Source organism: Engraulis encrasicolus, chromosome 6, assembly GCF_034702125.1.
Source record: "Engraulis encrasicolus isolate BLACKSEA-1 chromosome 6, IST_EnEncr_1.0, whole genome shotgun sequence".
NCBI lineage: Eukaryota > Metazoa > Chordata > Actinopteri > Clupeiformes > Engraulidae > Engraulis > Engraulis encrasicolus.
In genome coordinates this window covers 27,089,495-27,106,994 of record NC_085862.1, presented here as the reverse complement: position 1 = coordinate 27,106,994, position 17,500 = coordinate 27,089,495, and the positions used below count along the sequence as shown (strand labels likewise).

At 46.4% G+C, this 17,500-nt stretch overlaps 1 protein-coding gene across 1 annotated transcript in view; it reads left to right on the top strand.

Moving 5' to 3' along the window:
• insrb (insulin receptor b) overlaps positions 1-17,500 on the top strand; it is a 152,756-nt gene that overhangs the window by 21,478 nt on the left and 113,778 nt on the right. Inside the window, exon 2 of the mRNA XM_063201094.1 lies at positions 5,988-6,536. Coding sequence (XP_063057164.1) covers positions 5,988-6,536 — 549 coding nt within the window. The remainder of the gene's footprint in view (positions 1-5,987; positions 6,537-17,500) is intronic.

The following is a 17,500-nucleotide window of genomic DNA, read 5'->3' as shown; positions in this document are numbered from 1 at the left end:
CTAAGATTTATATGCCCTTATCCTTTTCCTTTCGTTCTTTCTTCCTTTCGTTCTTTCTTCCTTTCTTTCTTTCTTTCTTTCTTTCTTTCTTTCTTTCTTTCTTTCTTTCTTTCTTTCTTTCTTTCTTTCTTTCTTTCTTTCTTTCTTTCTTTCTCTCTCTCTCTCTCTCTCTCTCTCTCTCTCTCTCTCTCTCTCTCTCTCTCTCTCTCTCTCCCCTCCCCTGGCTGGTAGAAAGGGAAGAGTTGTGTGTCGGTGGTGTAAACAAGGCTCAGTATATTATTTGAGCTTGACGTCACGCTGGCTGACGGCCCCTAAATCAGCCGACTGACTGATGTGCTGGTGTTCCCTTTCCTGTGCGGGGCGGGGGGCCTAGTGTGGTGGACTGGACAGATCTCTCTCTCTCTCTCTCTCTCTCTCTCTCTCTCTCTCTCTCTCTCTCTCTCTCTCTCTCTCTCTCTCTCTCTCTCTCTCTCTCTCTCTCTCTGCAAGTCTCTTTCTGTCTATGTCTCTGTCTCTGTCTCTCTCTCTCTCTCTCTCTCTCTCTCTCTCTCTCTCTCTCTCTCTCTCTCGTTCCTCTTCTCCAGTGGCCACAGTGCTACGGAACGGGCAAAGGGAGGGCTTTAGGCCGTCAGTGCTGGGAGAAGAGAAGAGAGGAGAGGAGAGGAGTAGAGAAGGGAAAGTGTGTTATGCCAGGCATGTGTGAGAACAGCTCAGTACAGGAGGTCCCACATCACCACGTAGTACAGCCACCACTCAACTCACCCTCACCCTTCCCCTGCCCCAACCCCAGCCCTCACAACACACGCACGCACGCATGCACGCACACAGGCAGTTTCCCTCCTCAGAACACCCCCACCTCCCCATATAGTGTACATGTGTGCATGTACTATCACAAGCTTACACAACACACACACACACACACACACACACACACACACACACACACACACACACACACACACACACACACACACACACACACACACACACACACACACACACACACACACACACACACACACACACACAGGCAGCTCCCCTCCTCAGAACACCCCCACCTCCCCATATAGTGTACATGTATTATCACACATGCACAGCAGCCCCCCTTTAAACACTGCGCCTTATACACACTATCACATAGAGATAAGTACACACACACACACACACACACACACACACACAAACACACACACAAACACACACACACACACACACACACACGCACAGTCAGACACGTTTGCATAAGCACACAGAATTCACCACCCGTCCGCCCCACACGGTTCCCTCAGCATCACCTTATTTTTATTCCGGCGTCTTCCCTGTGAAGCACGCAGCCTTGCTGAACTGTGTGCTGTTACTAATGTACAGTAATGTCGAGTTAATTATTGATTGGAATCTGTTTTAACTTCTAAGCCATTAAGGCCAAGCTCGCTTTAACAGAAAGTGCTGATTTCAGTGCAAAAAAAAAAAAAATCCCCCTCCCTGTGCGAGAGCGAGAGCTTTGCGGAGTTGAAAGGGACTACCGCCGCTCGGGAAAAATAAGGAAATTCATATCATACTGTGCTGAACTGTGTTGCCATTTGGTGTATGCAGTCAACAGCCTTTATAATTAGATGTTATGCACACACAGTCTCAAAATGGGGGCCGTAGCTTGTTTGTTGTTTGCAACGCTGGGCCCAGTCAATCTGAGAATAAATAATCTAATGGTTCCATTAGCATTTTGGGTTTGTTCGCCAAAAATGAAAAGAAAAAAGCCATCTTTCCCTCAAAATATGTTGCATATTTCCTGCCTGTGTGGTTTATGGATTTCAGCTCGCTGTCTGTTTTGGTATTGGTTGAAATGCGTTGCCATGGCGAGGAGTTTGCCTTCAATGTTTACCCAGTTGAGCGAACTGAACCTGATGAAGACATTTCTCTTTTCTGCTACTTATATGGAATTGTGCAGGAGCCGTTCTATACAGATCTGGGGCCTATAATACAAAGCTGGTTCAGGAGTAAACCAGGTTAAGTTAGGACTCCAGGCTCTTCTATTAGATGATTTACCTCTTAACTTATCCTGGTTTTCTCCTGAACCAGCTTTGTAGTATAGGCCCGTGTTGAAAGTCGACTTTTGAAGATTGTTGCCAATGCCATCATCGCCAAAAATTATAGAGCCATTTGCTTTTTTTTTTCAGGACATTGTGAAAACATTCTGTGAAGATGCCTCTACAAGTAAAAGAAGACAAGAGAAATAGAAACAAATAAAGTGTTTCAGTGTAGAGGGAGAAAGGTGTGTGTGTGTGTGTGTGTGTGGTGGGGGGGGGGTAGAGTTGCGTCTGTGGGTAGGTTTTGAGAAACTTCAGTGCTCATCGGTGTCCACGAATACACGTAGAGAGCAGAGAGGGGGACACTCTGAAGTAAAGTTAAAAGTCAGGTAACTTTATTTTAGGGATACATCGATTAGCACTAATACATACAATGTTAATGCCTGCATAAGTAACTTGTAAGGCATGTACTAAGCAAATGCTAAGGCCTACTAGGTCCTTACTAAGGTTAAATTGGTAATAAATCCCTTATTGTGCATGAACAAGACATAAGTTGGACATCAAGCTGACATGTTTTGGAAATACGCAATTGATATCACAATGTTTCCCTTATAACCACTCAGCATGTAGTGTTAGCAGAGATACCCGTTTTCAGTTAATGCAGCTTTCAGCTTTTCTGTGAAAGTTTATTTCTGCAATTCCATCTGTGGAGGTGGGTTCCCACAAGATGTTTTGCACACAGGTGGCTTAATAGATAAAAATGCAGTTCAGTGTGGTGTGGTACGGAGCATTAATAAATACAAATATGCTCCACCAAGACGCACACGTGGGCAGAAACTGCATAGAAACAAAAGTAGTGTTACACCGATACCATTTTTTTGGCCCTGTTACCGATACCCATTACCCGACTGTGCAGTATCGACCGATACCGATACCACTCTGTTTGAAATTTATATATACTGTCTATATAAAGTGAATCCAGTAGAACTTGTTATACTTTTTAAATACCTCTGATATAAAATAACTATCAAACCATAAACCGCCAACCTAATATCTGAATAACACTAGAGACAATATAAGAGTTCAAGTGTCATACAAGCATTGGTAAACGGTGCCCTATTTGTTGGTACACTACTTGCTGATACAGATACCACCATTTTAGTGCCGATCCGGGCCCCGTCCGATACTGGTATCGGCATCGGTGCAAACACTAAACAAAAAGACTGCTGCAAAATGCCCACCTGCCACTAACAATCCTGTGGCTTCTGCTATCTTAAACACCTGCACCACTTTCCTGGTACTCACACTCACTGTTTCTCTCACAGTTCACAAGTCTTACGTGTACTTCGCTCTTTTTTTGTTTTCCTGTTTGTGCAAGCACAAGCAAGCAGGCAGGTAGAGGTAGGTCTGTGACACCTCCAAGATGCAATACAGCAATGGCAAGTATCTAGTCTGTCTGACCGACGGCACCAACCACGACTCAAAAAAACGTTGTGAAATGATGTAACAGCGGGTAAAGGGCCGGGGTGGGTACTAGTAGTAGATGTGAGAGAGCCTTTCTGCTGCCTCGCCTTGGAAACAGTGACAGATATTATGCACCATAAATCCTTCAGACCTCCAGCAGTGAGTGAGCGAGCGAGCGAGCTGCGTCAGCCAGCCGACCAGCCGGGCCCGATTACAGTTACAGTACCAGCTGAAGCCAGCTTAACGAATCCAGGTGAAAATGAGGCAAAAAAAACATGTACGAGGCACTGTGCCAAGAAAATAGCAAGAGAAAAGCGAAGGGAGGCCTGTGTAGTATGATTGACTGGTGCGGTGGGTGGCTACGAGTGGAGAACAAAGAGAGAGTGGCATCACCATAATCTCTCTTGTAATGAGCGGGAGATGGCTGCACTGGAGCTGTGGTCGGACAGCAGCCACCAAACACAGCGCTACATACACACATGCACATATGAATACACACGCACGCACGCAAGCACGCACACACACACAGCTCATTATTATCCAGTAGCTCCATCAGCAGATGCTTGGAGCGAGCGAATCCTCACCGCTAATGAATTCTACCGGTCTCGGCTGTCAACACACACACACATTACACATTACACACACGCGCACACACACACACACACACACACACACACACACACACACACACACACACACACACACACACACACACACACACACACACACACACACACACACACACACACACACACACACACACACACACACAAAAACAAACACGCACACACTGTAGAGATTATGAATGAAGCCAACAGAAGCTGCCTCGCAGGCCTCTCGTCTTTGTGCCTTTGTTGTTTTCAAGTCTTTCTCGTTCTTTCCTTCTCTCTCTCTCTCTCTCTCTCTCTCTCTCTCTCTCTCTCTCTCTCTCTCTCTCTCTCTCTCTCTCTCTGCTCCCCCCGTCCACCCGTCCCCACATTTGTCCCTCCATATCTGTTTTTCTCTCACCCGGTATGTTTTTCTTCCTTACCAGCTCACTTTCCCTCCTTTTCCCTAATTTCCCTCCTTTTCTTTCTCTGTGCCCTCTCTCCATTCTTCTCTTTCTCTCTCTATCCCATCTTTCCATTATTTTCTTTCTCTCTCTGTCCCCTGTCTCTATTTTTCTCTTTCTCTCTCTCTGTCCCCTCAGTTTTTCTCTTTCTCTCTCTCTCCACTCTGTGTTCTCTCTCTCTCTCTCTCTCTCTGTCCCCCCTCTCTTCATTCTTCTCTTTCTCTCCTTGTCCTCTCCCCATTCTGCTCTTTCTCTCTTTGTCTCTCTCTCTCTCTCTCTCTCTCTCTCTCTCTCTCTCTCTCTCTCTCTCTCTCTCCCCTCCCTCCGTTCCTCTCTGGTTGTTGTTGATGTGAGAGCGAGTGCTGTTGTCAGTGAGCTCCACAGGGAGCCAGGCACAGGGAGGAGACTCCAGCGGGGCGCACAAGCCTTCAAGCACCACCACAGCACAGGCCACGGCGTGCGAGTGTGTGTGTGTGTGCGTGTGTGTGTGCCACGTATGTGCGTGCGTCTTTGCGAGTGCGCCTGTGAATAATGTAGTGCAGTAAGGAGCTGGCGAGTGTGCATTATTTTCTTTAAGATGCTCTTTAAAAATGTGGCCTTCGACTTTGCTATGAGACGTTTCAGTTCAATTAATGGCTAGATGAAAAGGAATGGTGTATAGCAACGAGAGCACTTTATGTTGCCATGTGAATGAGATTAGTTGTAGCGGAGGGAAGTAGAGTTGCCCCACCTGGACACGAACTTGGAACTTCTGGGTTACCAAACTGGGACTCTGACCGCTACACCAAAGAGCCAGTCATGTTGATGCACCCACAATCCTTGTGATGGCCACTCCATCATACATGTGTTCTATACTGCTTATGTAACTACAGTTCGTTCGTTGCTGTTCACCTAAGCCGAACGCAAAAGCCCAACCGGAAAACTCTGACTCCCATTGTCATTGTGACACAGCACTCCACAGCACACTAGTGTTCACTCCACACCGCACACAACTAAATTGCATTTATACCTTACCCAAGCAAGGTCCATCTAAGGTTCTCTCCCTAACTGTACACCTAAGATTCTCTGTCCTCTCCATCAATTGTTCTACTGTTCATGTAACCACCGTTCTTTACTGATCATCTCAATAGTGAACCGTTCAACACACACACACACACGCACGCACGCACGCACGCACGCACGCACGCACGCACGCACGCACGCACGCACGCACGCACGCACGCACGCACGCACACACACACACACACACACACACACACACACACACACACACACACACACACACACACACACACACACACACACACACACACACACACACACACTATTATAGAGATTATGAATGAAGCGAACAGAATCTGCCTCGCAGGCCTCTCGTCTTTGTGCCTTTTTGTTGTATTTAAGTCTTTCTCGTTGTAACAATTTCTCCCTCTCTCTCCTCCCTCTAGTCTGCCCCAGTATCGACATCCGGAACGACACGCGCAACCTGAAGGTCCTGGAGAACTGCACGGTGATCGAGGGCCACCTGAAGATCCTGCTGATGTTTAAGACCAAGGCGGAGAACTTCCGGGGCCTGAGCTTCCCACGCCTGACCGTCATCACCGACTTCCTGCTGCTGTTCCGCGTCTACGGTCTGGAGAGCCTGAGCGACCTCTTCCCCAACCTGACGGTGATCCGCGGCAACACGCTCTTCTTCAACTACGCCTTTGTGATGTTCGAGATGCTGCAGATGAAGGAGATTGGCCTGCACAGCCTGATGAACATCACGCGCGGCGCCGTGCGGCTGGAGAAGAACTCGGACCTGTGCTACCTGACCACGCTGGACTGGTCCAAGGTGCTGGACTCGGTGGAGGACAACTTCATCATGGCCAACAAGGACCCGCGCGAGTGCGGCGACGTCTGCCCCGGCTCCCCCAAGGGGAAAGGCCAGTGCCCACAGACCACCATCAACGGCATGTTCGCAGAGCGCTGCTGGAACCAGGAGTACTGCCAGAGAAGTGAGTAGTCATGTCGGCTTTTGTTTATTCATTTTGTTGGATTTTTTAGTTTGTTTTGCTGGTGTAGGGTGCAGTGAGGTTATCGTCTACAATCGCGCTGCTGTGACTTTCGCTGAGGATATTGTGCTCTGAGATTTGTTGAATTCTGTCTCCTATATATCTGTCAAATGCTTTATCAAGCAGAATTTTCTGATCGCCATAGTTGAGCTGTTACTTCCACTAAGGATTTCATGGTTTGAGATTTGTTGACTTGTCTGTCTTTATCTTCTGTACCTGTCGAATGATTCATCAGGCATCGTTTTCTGATCATCGTAGTTGATCAATTACATCAGTTCTATTGCGCTTTCTATCATCATTGGCATTAGTCCTTGTCCGAGGTTTTGCTTTTTGGTTTGGTTTGGTTTGCTGATGTTGTCGTAGCCAAATGCTGGTGTAATTTCAGTTTGGCTGGTACAAAAGTTCAACTTGCCACTCTTTGACCCATTAGTGAGTGTGTGGTTTGGCTAGTACTAAGATAAACATCTAGCCATTTTGCTGGTGATGGAAAACATCATTTAGAGCCCGGGTCGCTCATTGTCCGAGTTTTTGCTCGTCCAATTGTCAGCTGATGTGGTCATAGTGTATGGCTTGGTCTGGTTTTTAGGCTGTACCTCTCCCACGGCTCTGCCTCCGGCCTGACTGGCGGGTGCATCATGGTACCTCAGTAACCCCCATTGACCCCACTGTGCTGCTCTGACACCAGTAATATGCTGTCCTGACACCAGCAATATGCTGCCAGCCTGCCCTGCCCTGCTGTGTGGCCCATTTGCAATGTAAAGATCCCCTCGCTGACAGAGCTGCAAGACAGAGGAGAGGGAATGAGAGAGAGAGAGAGAGAAAGAGAAGGAGAGCGGGGAGAGAAAAGGAGTGAGAGAGCAGATGAGAAAAGCAGAGAGAGAAAGAGAAGGAGAGAGGAGGAGTAGGGGAGAGAGAGACAGAATCAAAGAGGGTGAGCAGGTGAGAGATAAAGGGGGGATAGACAGGGAGAGTGAAGGAAGATGTGAGAGGGAGTGGAGGGGAAAATGAGAGGGAGAGAGAGAGAGAGAGAGAGAGAGAGAGAGAGAGAGAGAGAGAGAGAGAGAGAGATTAGCGCTGGTCTGCTCAGGGGTAAAGGCAGAGGGCTTGTGTACTGTAGAATGATGCTCGGGGCGGATTGCCAATTCGAATCTTACACCCCCCCCACCTGCCATCATCAACACCCCTCTTGACAAGCCAGTGTGGGCTGCTCACTGGTGCTCTGACCTCACCTTCTTGTGTGTGTGTGTGTGTGTGTGTGTGTGTGTGTGTGTGTGTGTGTGTGTGTGTGTGTGTGTGTGTGTGTGTGTGTGTGTGTGTGTGTGTGTGTGTGTGTGTGTGTGTGTGTGTGTGTGTGTGTGTGGGCATACTTGCGTGTGTTTGTGTTTGTGGGTCTGTGTGTTTGTATATGTAGTGTGGGGTGTTGAAGGGTTGTCCACTTGTGGATGATTCACGACCACAAATCAATAATCAATTAAAAGCAGAATTAGCGTGTGTTAGGGGCGGGACAGGGGAGGAGGGAGGCGCCCATCGATTGTAAGTCAGCAGCAATAACACCAACAACACACACCACGCACGCACGCATGCATGCATGCACGCACAAACACCCCGAGTGTTCCCTCCTTTTTGGGAGGTGCAGGTTACAGTTACGTCTTGGGGTACGACCGCTAAGGAGCTTTAGAAGCCCTATGACACACATCACAAACACACACACACACACACACACACTGCTGATCACACCCCTCCCCACATGGTCGGCTGGTGGGCTGCTGGGTGTGTGGGTGTCCTTTTAGCTGGGAAAGGGCAGCGGCGTGAAGTGAACGCGATGCCCCCCCCCATCTCAGCTGCTGTCATGTGATAGGCACCAGTTTAGTCGAGTGTTGTGTCAAAGACCGCACCGAGCCATTTCAGGACCATGATGCAATGACCCTCAGCAGTGGCCATTGCATATGGAGGGAGAGAGAGGGACGGAGGGAGGGAGGGAGACACAATGATGGAGGGAGGGACAGAGAGAGAGAGGGATTGAGGGAGAGAGGAATGGAGGGAGAGGGAGAGGGAGGGAGACACACAGGGAGAGAGGAAGGTATGGAGGGAGGGAGGGAGGGAGGGAGGGACAGAGAGAGAGCGAGAGACTGAGGGAGAGATGGAGGTAGGGAGAGAGAGAGGGAGACACACTGATGGAGGGAGGGACAGAGAGAAAGAGACTGAGGGAGAGAGGGAGGGAGACACACAGAGGGAGAGCGGGAGGGAGGGAGGGACAGAGAGAGAGAGAGATTGGAGGGGGGGTGGCAGCGGAGGGGGTTGCGAAGAGAAAGAAGGAGTGTTAAACGAGTGTTCCACCCTCCCACCCTCTTCTACTCTACATGTGGGGCTCCCCTCCCTCTCCTTTTCTCTCTCTGCCTCTTCCTCTCTTTCTTCCACTCTGGGACGCTGTAGAGTGTGGGGGCCTCATAACCTGCCGGGGAAAGTTTTTTTTTTAATCTTTGTTTTTTTTCCCCCAAGAGCTTGTTTTTCCCGCGATCGCTGGACAGTTGTCACTTTAACTTGGCTATGCTTCCCTTAGACACACACACACACACACACACACACACACACACACACACACACACACACACACACACACACACACACACACACACACACACACACACCACACACACACACACACACACACACACATATATACACACACACACACACACACACACACACACACACACACACACACACACACACACACACACACACACACACACACACACACACACACACACACACACACACACACAGACCAGAGCACCAAGAAAGGCAGAAGATGCAAAGAAAGGAGGGGAGGAAGGAGGAGTAGTGGAGAAATTGAAAAGGGGTTGTGAAATCCTCCTCCGTGTCCCACCAGTGTGAACATGCCATGTCAGGGGATTGCTGTGTCTGTCTGTGTATTTCCACTGTTCTCAGACCAGTAGCCTGTAGCCCCTTAATGCGCGCTGTACCTCCAGTGGCACGCTGTAATAGTCATTGAAAGGTTATGAACCATAGTTCTACAATATTAAAAACACAACACAGGGCCTTGGTCATTGCCATTATGATAACAGCAAATTTATAACGCATTGTCTTAACGGGTTAAATCAATACGTTTAAAGGACATTCCACGTCACACGATCACTGTGTATTTCCATTGCTTTCAAGACATTTAATTATGTGTCGTACTCGCATTCTGTTTTTAAACCATTAAATGTTTTTTCTCCAATAGTGCAAGTCAGGTGTCAGGTACAATATGTAAATAAGGAAGGCATGTGTTTATTTCCCATCGCAATGCGGATCATCTGTCATTGTCTGTGGATAGGTACTGTATCATGTCTAGCTCCTGTTTTCCCCGGTGAAATAAATCTTTGTAGGTATATTAAGTCTTTGCCCTGACTGGATTGTGGCTAAGTGCAGGCTGTATCTGAGTCGAGTCGAGTTTAGTCGAGTTGCGTTGCAATGGAACTTGCAGTCAGATGAAGTGGCAGACGGTGACTGCACAGTATTTGTGTGAGTGTGTGTGAAAAGTGTGAAAAGAGAGAGACAGTGGAGGAGTCGGGTGAAAGAGAGTGAGAAAAAAGAGGAGGAGGAGGAGGAGGAGGAGTAGAGTTGAAGAGATGGCAAAGTTGGACCGAGAAGGGCAAATGGGACAGTATGAAAAAAGACAGACAGACTACTAGCAGACTACACTACTACTACACTACTAGCAGAGGCGTGTTGGCGGTGATGGGCTAGCAGTGTGCTGCGTCCTCTGTGACGGGTGAACATAGCGTAGCGGCCGTGTCTGTAGTCTCGCCCTGGCCTCCAGATTGGCCCAGCAGATTGGCACGGGTGATGAGTGGGTCGTTGTGATGCCGTCTTCCACAGGGGAGTCATGCCACCACTCACACCACCACGCCTGCCCACGCCTGGTTGTGTTTGTGCGTGTGTGTATGTGTTAGTGTGTGTGCGTGCGCGTGTGTGTGTGCGCGCGCGCGTGTGTGTGGGTCAAAGACGAGACGTGCATTTTTTGTGTTCCGCACTCATTTAACTATCAAAAAAGTAAATTAATGAATTTTGAATGTTATGCTGATAAACAGCATAGTCTGGTGTCTCATTTCAGTAACATTTAAAGAAAAATAATTGTGAATGTATGTGTTAAATAATCTCATAAAGTGCAAAAACGTCATTCAGTGTAATGGTCCGAACTTAAAAATCATCAATACATCCTTGAATAATTATGCAAAATGACGAACAAAATTCTTTTTTCACTCTCTGGGCATAATTCTAGAAGTCTTCTTGTTATTGTATCAAAAGCACGTTTCATTACCATTTTGTTTTGATATTCAAATCATCTGGGGACTTTTGTCCGGATTTTCAATTCCTTAGATATCATTCAGTGTAATAAGATCAACATGGTGCTTTTAAATCATAATAAAAAGTGATAGTCACACACAATATGTGACATCATCAAAAGGAACCCTAGGGACCCCTTAAGTGATGATGCAAAGGGAGAATCTTGTTCTTCAATAGTCAAAAATTCTGTATTTTTATCTTGTGGTAACAGCGTCCACAAAAACAGATGTCATTCAGTGAAATGTCAAAAAACACTTTTATACTCAGATATTCATCCAAACAAGCATATTTTCTAAATGGACATAGTAAACATTGTGGGTCAAAGTCATCGTCTCATGTAGGTGACTAACTGTGTGCTTGTAAAAAGGTAAAAATAAGGTGAAAAGTATTTGGTCGTCCTTCAATGTAAGAGATGTCATTCAGTGACATGCAGTGTAAGGGCCATTTCATTCAGTGTAATCGGTTCATGGTTGTATATTAAGAATCAAAACGGCAATATAAGTTGCAATATTACTCTAAGATACAATAATATTATGATACTACTTGAAATTATGACTTTTATTGTTATTTCCATTATAACCTTGTTATTGCCATGTAGCATCCATATTACTGAGTAGATTCTGGGATTTTGGAAGTTGTACATGAATTATCAGAACACCCCAGTCACAATCCCCGAAATATGCAGGTTAACAGACAAAAACATCTTTTTTATTGTTTTAGGCCTAAGTAGTAGCCTACCTCTAAGCTTGTGGTCTTGGAAGTTCTTCAAAACACATTTTAATGCCCCAATATTAAGTAAAATACCAATTATTTGACAACATCTATTTCTGTTGTCACTCATTCAGGACGTTGAGTACTGTAGTATGATGGTAACAATATGATAGCAATGAAAAGTAGCTGTTTATATAGGCTTTTTTTGCCAAGGCATCATTCAGTGTAATAGTTGTGGTCATTCAGTGAAATGCACATTTTTATGTGAAAATAAAGTCAAATTCTTACGAAACTTATTTGTTTAGCACAACAAATGCGGGGGCATACAACAAATCAATAATTGTGCATTTTAAACTGATTTTCTCTTCAGTGGAAAAACTTCTTAAAGCCAAATGGGTGAAATGCACTCGGTGAAAGACTACAAACACTGCAAAAACTATTTGCAAATGCCTTTTACTAGAAATTTTAGGTTTGATGAAGACCTTAAATATAGGCCTTTACTATGGTATGTAGCTTATTTCAGTTTTTTAACGTCATCTATATGTTTTTTGCATTATCAACAGTTTAACACCGTATTACACTGAATGACATTTTATGGGTGAAAATGGGGTAAAATGCATGTTCCTTACTATTTTCTGAACAGAAAATAATAAACTTAATCACTCTTCACTCCAATGTACCCAAAAAAGTTGAAGAACGGTGTCAGGGAACAGTTTTATTTTTTGGAGTCCTGAAAACCCTGTTTCGTCTTTGACCCGTGTGCATTAGTGTTTTTGTGTGAGCAGTGTCCTCTCTTTGTCCTTCTCATTGCATCCGTCTTGTCTTGTCCTCATACACCCTTTCTGTCACACCTCCGTTTGGTCTTTTTCTGGCTCCCTCCATCTCTCTCTCTCTCTCTTGCCTTGTGCACAGCCTACCTAAGTCACTTCTCTCTCTCGTGGTCTCTCTCTCTCTCTCTCTCTCTCTCTCTCTCTCTCTCTCTCCTTCTCATCCTCCTCCTGTTGTATCCTTTCCAGCCATGAACGACAACACTCTCCTGTTTTTCCAAGTATTTCTAATTACAAGGGGATCTTCTTGAACTCAATAGCACTCCACAGACAACAGAACTGGGTCAGTATCTCATCAGAACGCGGTGGCTGCTGCCAAAACAACAAACACATAGTCTCATTTCTTAAATATTGACGCGCCATCGTGTGAATGATTGAAAGTGTACGTTCTTTTTTTTTTCCTTTTCATTTTGCAAGTCTTTCGTAACTGTTACAGTAACCTACTCTAAGCTCTGGGGAAGGGTAAACAGCATTATGTAATCAGGGAGGGTCCAAGCCAAGGCTCAACTGAAATGTCACTTTAGAAAGTGATCAAAATGAGAGACAGAGAGAGGTGGGGTGATGGAGGTAGAATGATAGAGAGAGAGAGAGAGAGAGAGAGAGAGAGAGAGAGAGAGAGAGAGAGAGAGAGAGATTGAAAGAGCGAGCGAGAGAGATTGAGAGCGAGAGAGATTGAGAGCGAGAGAGATTGAGAGAGAGAGCGAGAGAGAGAGACAGAGAGAGAGAGAGAGAGAGAGAGAGAGAGAGAGAGATACTGTATATTGAGAGAGAGAGAGAGGTAGAATGATAGAGAGAGAGAGAGAGAGAGAGAGAGAATGATAGAGTGCACATAAACCGATCCCCTGTGCAGATAAGCCCTATCTCTCCCTCTGGGACACACTGTTCTGTTGTTGTGAGACCGAGTGTTGTTTGGCTCCACAGACATCGGCCCCCCTTGCGCAATGCCAAGCTTTTCAGGTCAAAGTTCGCCAGCGCAGCTCAGAGGGAAGCAGGAGAGGCAGAGCAACAGACAGCAGAAGGAGAGAGAGGGAGCGAGAGAGAGAGATGGAGGCAAACAAGACAAGCGACAATTCTCTCTTCCGTTTCTAGACGTCATTGTTTCTTCCTTTTTCACTGTGCTGTTGTATTAGTGATTCTCTTTTTTTAATCCACTGGCATTGTCTTGGTCTCTTGTCTCTCTGTATGTTTCTCTCTCTCCCTCTCTCTCTCTCTCTGATTCTTTTTTATATATCTCTCTCTCCTACTACTATCTATCTCTACTCTACGCTACTCTGCACTTCTACGGTACTCTACTCTACTCTACTTAACTCTACTCTACTTAACTCTGCTCTACTTAACTCTACTCTGTTACTCTCTTAATTAATGTGTCTGTTCAGTTTTGTTCAGAAAAAACATTCTCTGTAATTTTCTCTCTCTCTCTCTCTCTCTCTCTCTCTCTCTCTCTCTCTCTCTCTCTCTCTCTCTCTCTCTCTCTCTCTCTCTCTCTCTCGGCAGGGTAGTGTTTTCATTGTTTGGTGTGACTGTTTATCGTGCACAGGAATGTAGTGAAGCTGTTCAGTTGTGTCAACAGCAGAGGGGGGAAAGTGACGTTTAAAAAAGGTTATATCTTCATTTGGCCTATGTTCGGAACTGCACTACACATGTACACACACACACACGTGCGCACACATGAGGGGAGACAGGGAAAGGTGAACAAGAGAAGAAAGAGAGAGCGACAGATGGAGAGAGAGAGGGGGAGAGTAAGAGAATGGTAGTGAGGGAAAGAGAAACTGATGGAGACTAGTGGATGAAATGACACGAAACAGAAGAGAGAATGAATGAGAGATAAACCAGCATTCCAGAGAGAGAGAGAGAGAGAGAGAGAGAATGAAAGAATGAGTGAAAGAAAGAAAGAAAGAGAGAGAGATGGAGCCCCCAGAGTGTGGTGAAACCTCCGGCATTCCTCCCATCCTCTCTGTGCTCATCTCTGGCATTCCTCCTGCTCCCCCCTCACTCACTCTCTCTCTCTCTCTCTCTCTCTCTCTCTCTCTCTCTCTCTCTCTCTCTCTCTCTCTCTCTCTCTCTCTCTCTCTCTCTCTCTCTCTCTCTCTCTCCCCCTCCCTCTCTCTCCCCCTCCCTCTTGTTCCCTTTTTATCTCTCTGTCTCTCTCTTCAACCTCTCCGTGGCTTGGTTTACATTAGCAGTGTTCGTCAGTGCACTTGCGACATTGTGACGTAAGGAATGATGCTGATTCTCTCTCTCCAGCCTAATTCCCAAGTCAAGATGTAAACCTGCGATGCGCTCATGTGGAACTCCTTTGAAAAGCAAGGTTATCTTTCTCTATCTCTATCTCTATCTCTACCCCTCTCTCTCGCTGCCCCCTCCTCTCTCTGTCTCTCTCTCTGTCTCTCTCTCTCTCTAGGCATGAATAGACCAAGCGCAACATGAGCGATTCCAGCGACGGAAGTAATTGACTTTGTATTCAGTCGCTGGCGAGAGAAGACACAAGCGCTATTTGAGCCACAGTTTGTAGTTGGACTTGAGTGAATATTATGCAAATTAGCTATGATGCAGCTCGGCGACAGCAGCCACAGCCAATGGGAGTTGTTGGAATGCATGCATTCTGCTTTTAAGGGACGTACTCTATCGCTCGTATCGCTCTTGCTGAACAGTCCAGTGAATCTCTGTCGCTTCATCTTGTCGCCGCCGGTGTATTCGCCCCGTCTCTCTCTCTCTCTCTCTCTCTCTCTCTCTCTCTCTCTCTCTCTCTGTCTACATCTTTTGGGGGAAAGCAAGACGTCTCGGCTGTGTGTTTTTTTTCCTCTCTCCTCCTCTGTGGCGCTCCTGGGGCTTGGCGTCCCAGTTTCCCCTCCGAGAGAGTGAGCGAGGGAGAGAGACAGAGAGACAGAGAGAGGGAGAGGGAGAAGGAGCGCGAGCGAGAGAGAGAGCGCGAGAGAGAGAGCAAGAGCGAGAGCGCGAGAGAGAGAGCAAGAGCGAGAGCGCGAGAGAGAGAGAGAGAGAGAGAGAGAGAGAGAGTGAGCATTGGCACACTGTCTGCGCTCTGCATGCCCTTGTCTGGGTATACATACATACATACATACTGTACATTCTCATAGAGATGTACATAGTCGTGCACACACATACAGCACGTACACTATGCATGTGCATGTAGACATGCGTGCATGTGCGCATACACACAATGCACAGAGGCACATGCAGATCCACATACACACACATGTAAGCATGCACAAACACAGAGACATGCATATTCACACACACACACACACACACACACACACACACACACACACACACACACACACACACACACACACACACACACACACACACACACACACACACACACACACACACACACACACACACACACACACACTCACACACACTCACACGTACAAACGAAATGGTTATGGATTTGCCTGTGCAGCTTTGTGCTGATGCGCGCTCTGCCTCTCTCTCTCTCTGCCTCTCTGCCTCTCTCTCTCTATGTCTCTCTCTCCCTGTCTCTGCCTCTCTCTCTGCACACCACTGCAGATCTAAAAAGCTAACAGCCCGCTTGTCAGTAATCAGCCTGCTCTCTTGGGTACCCATCTCAGGAAGCTATTTAAAGTAGAGCGCTTGAGAGGAGAGCACAGCAGAGAAGAATGAGTGAGTAAGAGAGAGAGAAAGAGAGAGAGAGAGAGAGATTAAAATTGGCCATTCAGAATTTGCAGGCTCTGCTACAGCATGAATGAATTTATATCCTGCTGAAGAATAAGCAGCATTATTGCCAGCAGCTCCATTCACTAACAAATGAATCCAGTACTATCTTACTATCGTTTGTGGACGCGTTCCATCCACTGATCTTTCGCTTGGAGCGTTCCGGTAGTGAAATACTCGAGGTCCATCCACCAGTGCTTGCCGCCACACGCACGCAGGTAAAAGCAAGTGCAAAGCAAAACCAAACATTTCAAAGCAAACATTGCAGACGTGGAGGCTTTTCTCGCATCTGAAGAAACTCAGCAACTCGGCAACGCAGACAAATCCCAACACATGAGCGGCCCTGCCATGGCCTAACGGTAAGGCAGTGGGTTACTACGCTCGCATGGTGACCCGGGTTGGATTCTGGCCCGGGTCATTTGCCAATCGTTCCTCGTCTCTCTCCCCCCCCCCCTTCATTTTCTGTCTCTCCTTCACTGTCCTGTCAAATATAAAGGTATAAAAAGCCCCAAAAATATGTACGGTATTACAGAAAGAAAATTTAACAGATGAACTGCCGTGAGACACAGCGATGATGTCATGAGAGTAGAAGAGCTCATCCGGAACTGTCTGGTGCGGCCCAGTACTCGTGCTGACTTGTTACTGTACCTCAGAGTATCCCCTTCATATAATTTGGCATTGTTTCTAGTTGTTTTTTGGTCTTTTACTAATGGACTTTATTAATGACGGGACAGTTTGAGAGCGAGACAGGAAATGTTTGGGAGATAGAGAGATGATTTGTACCATTTGTACTGTTGAATTGCTTGAAGAAGGTCATTAGACCGAAACGTCGCAAGTAAAAACTCTGCAAATGTGAACGGTGTGCGGTAGCTTTTTTGTCTCTTTTGACTCTCTAGATAGAGAGATGGGAAAGGGTCGGCTAAGTACCCTGTAGAAAGTTACTAATAACCCTGTATTAATATTTTAAAGTTATAGAAAAAAACTATGTAATAATAATATACGTACATTTAATATTTAATCATATTTTCCTAAGACTGGGACATCAAAGCACAGCGGAGTCATGCTGCCTCAGTCTGTGTGCAAGTCTAATGCACACCAGTTGCCTCGGCCCACCTGCACACATTAAAATGACTTCAGTGGGGACTGCAGTGTGCGTGTGTGCGCGTGTGTGTGTGTGTATACGTGCGTAACACTATTAACATCGGCAGCGTGGCCCCCAAGACCTTGGTCTCTTTTGATGGCTTGTGTTGTGTAAGGCTCCCGGTCGCTTGTCGCTTGTGTATGAAGTTAATAAACCTCCAGCTAGTTTGCTGCATG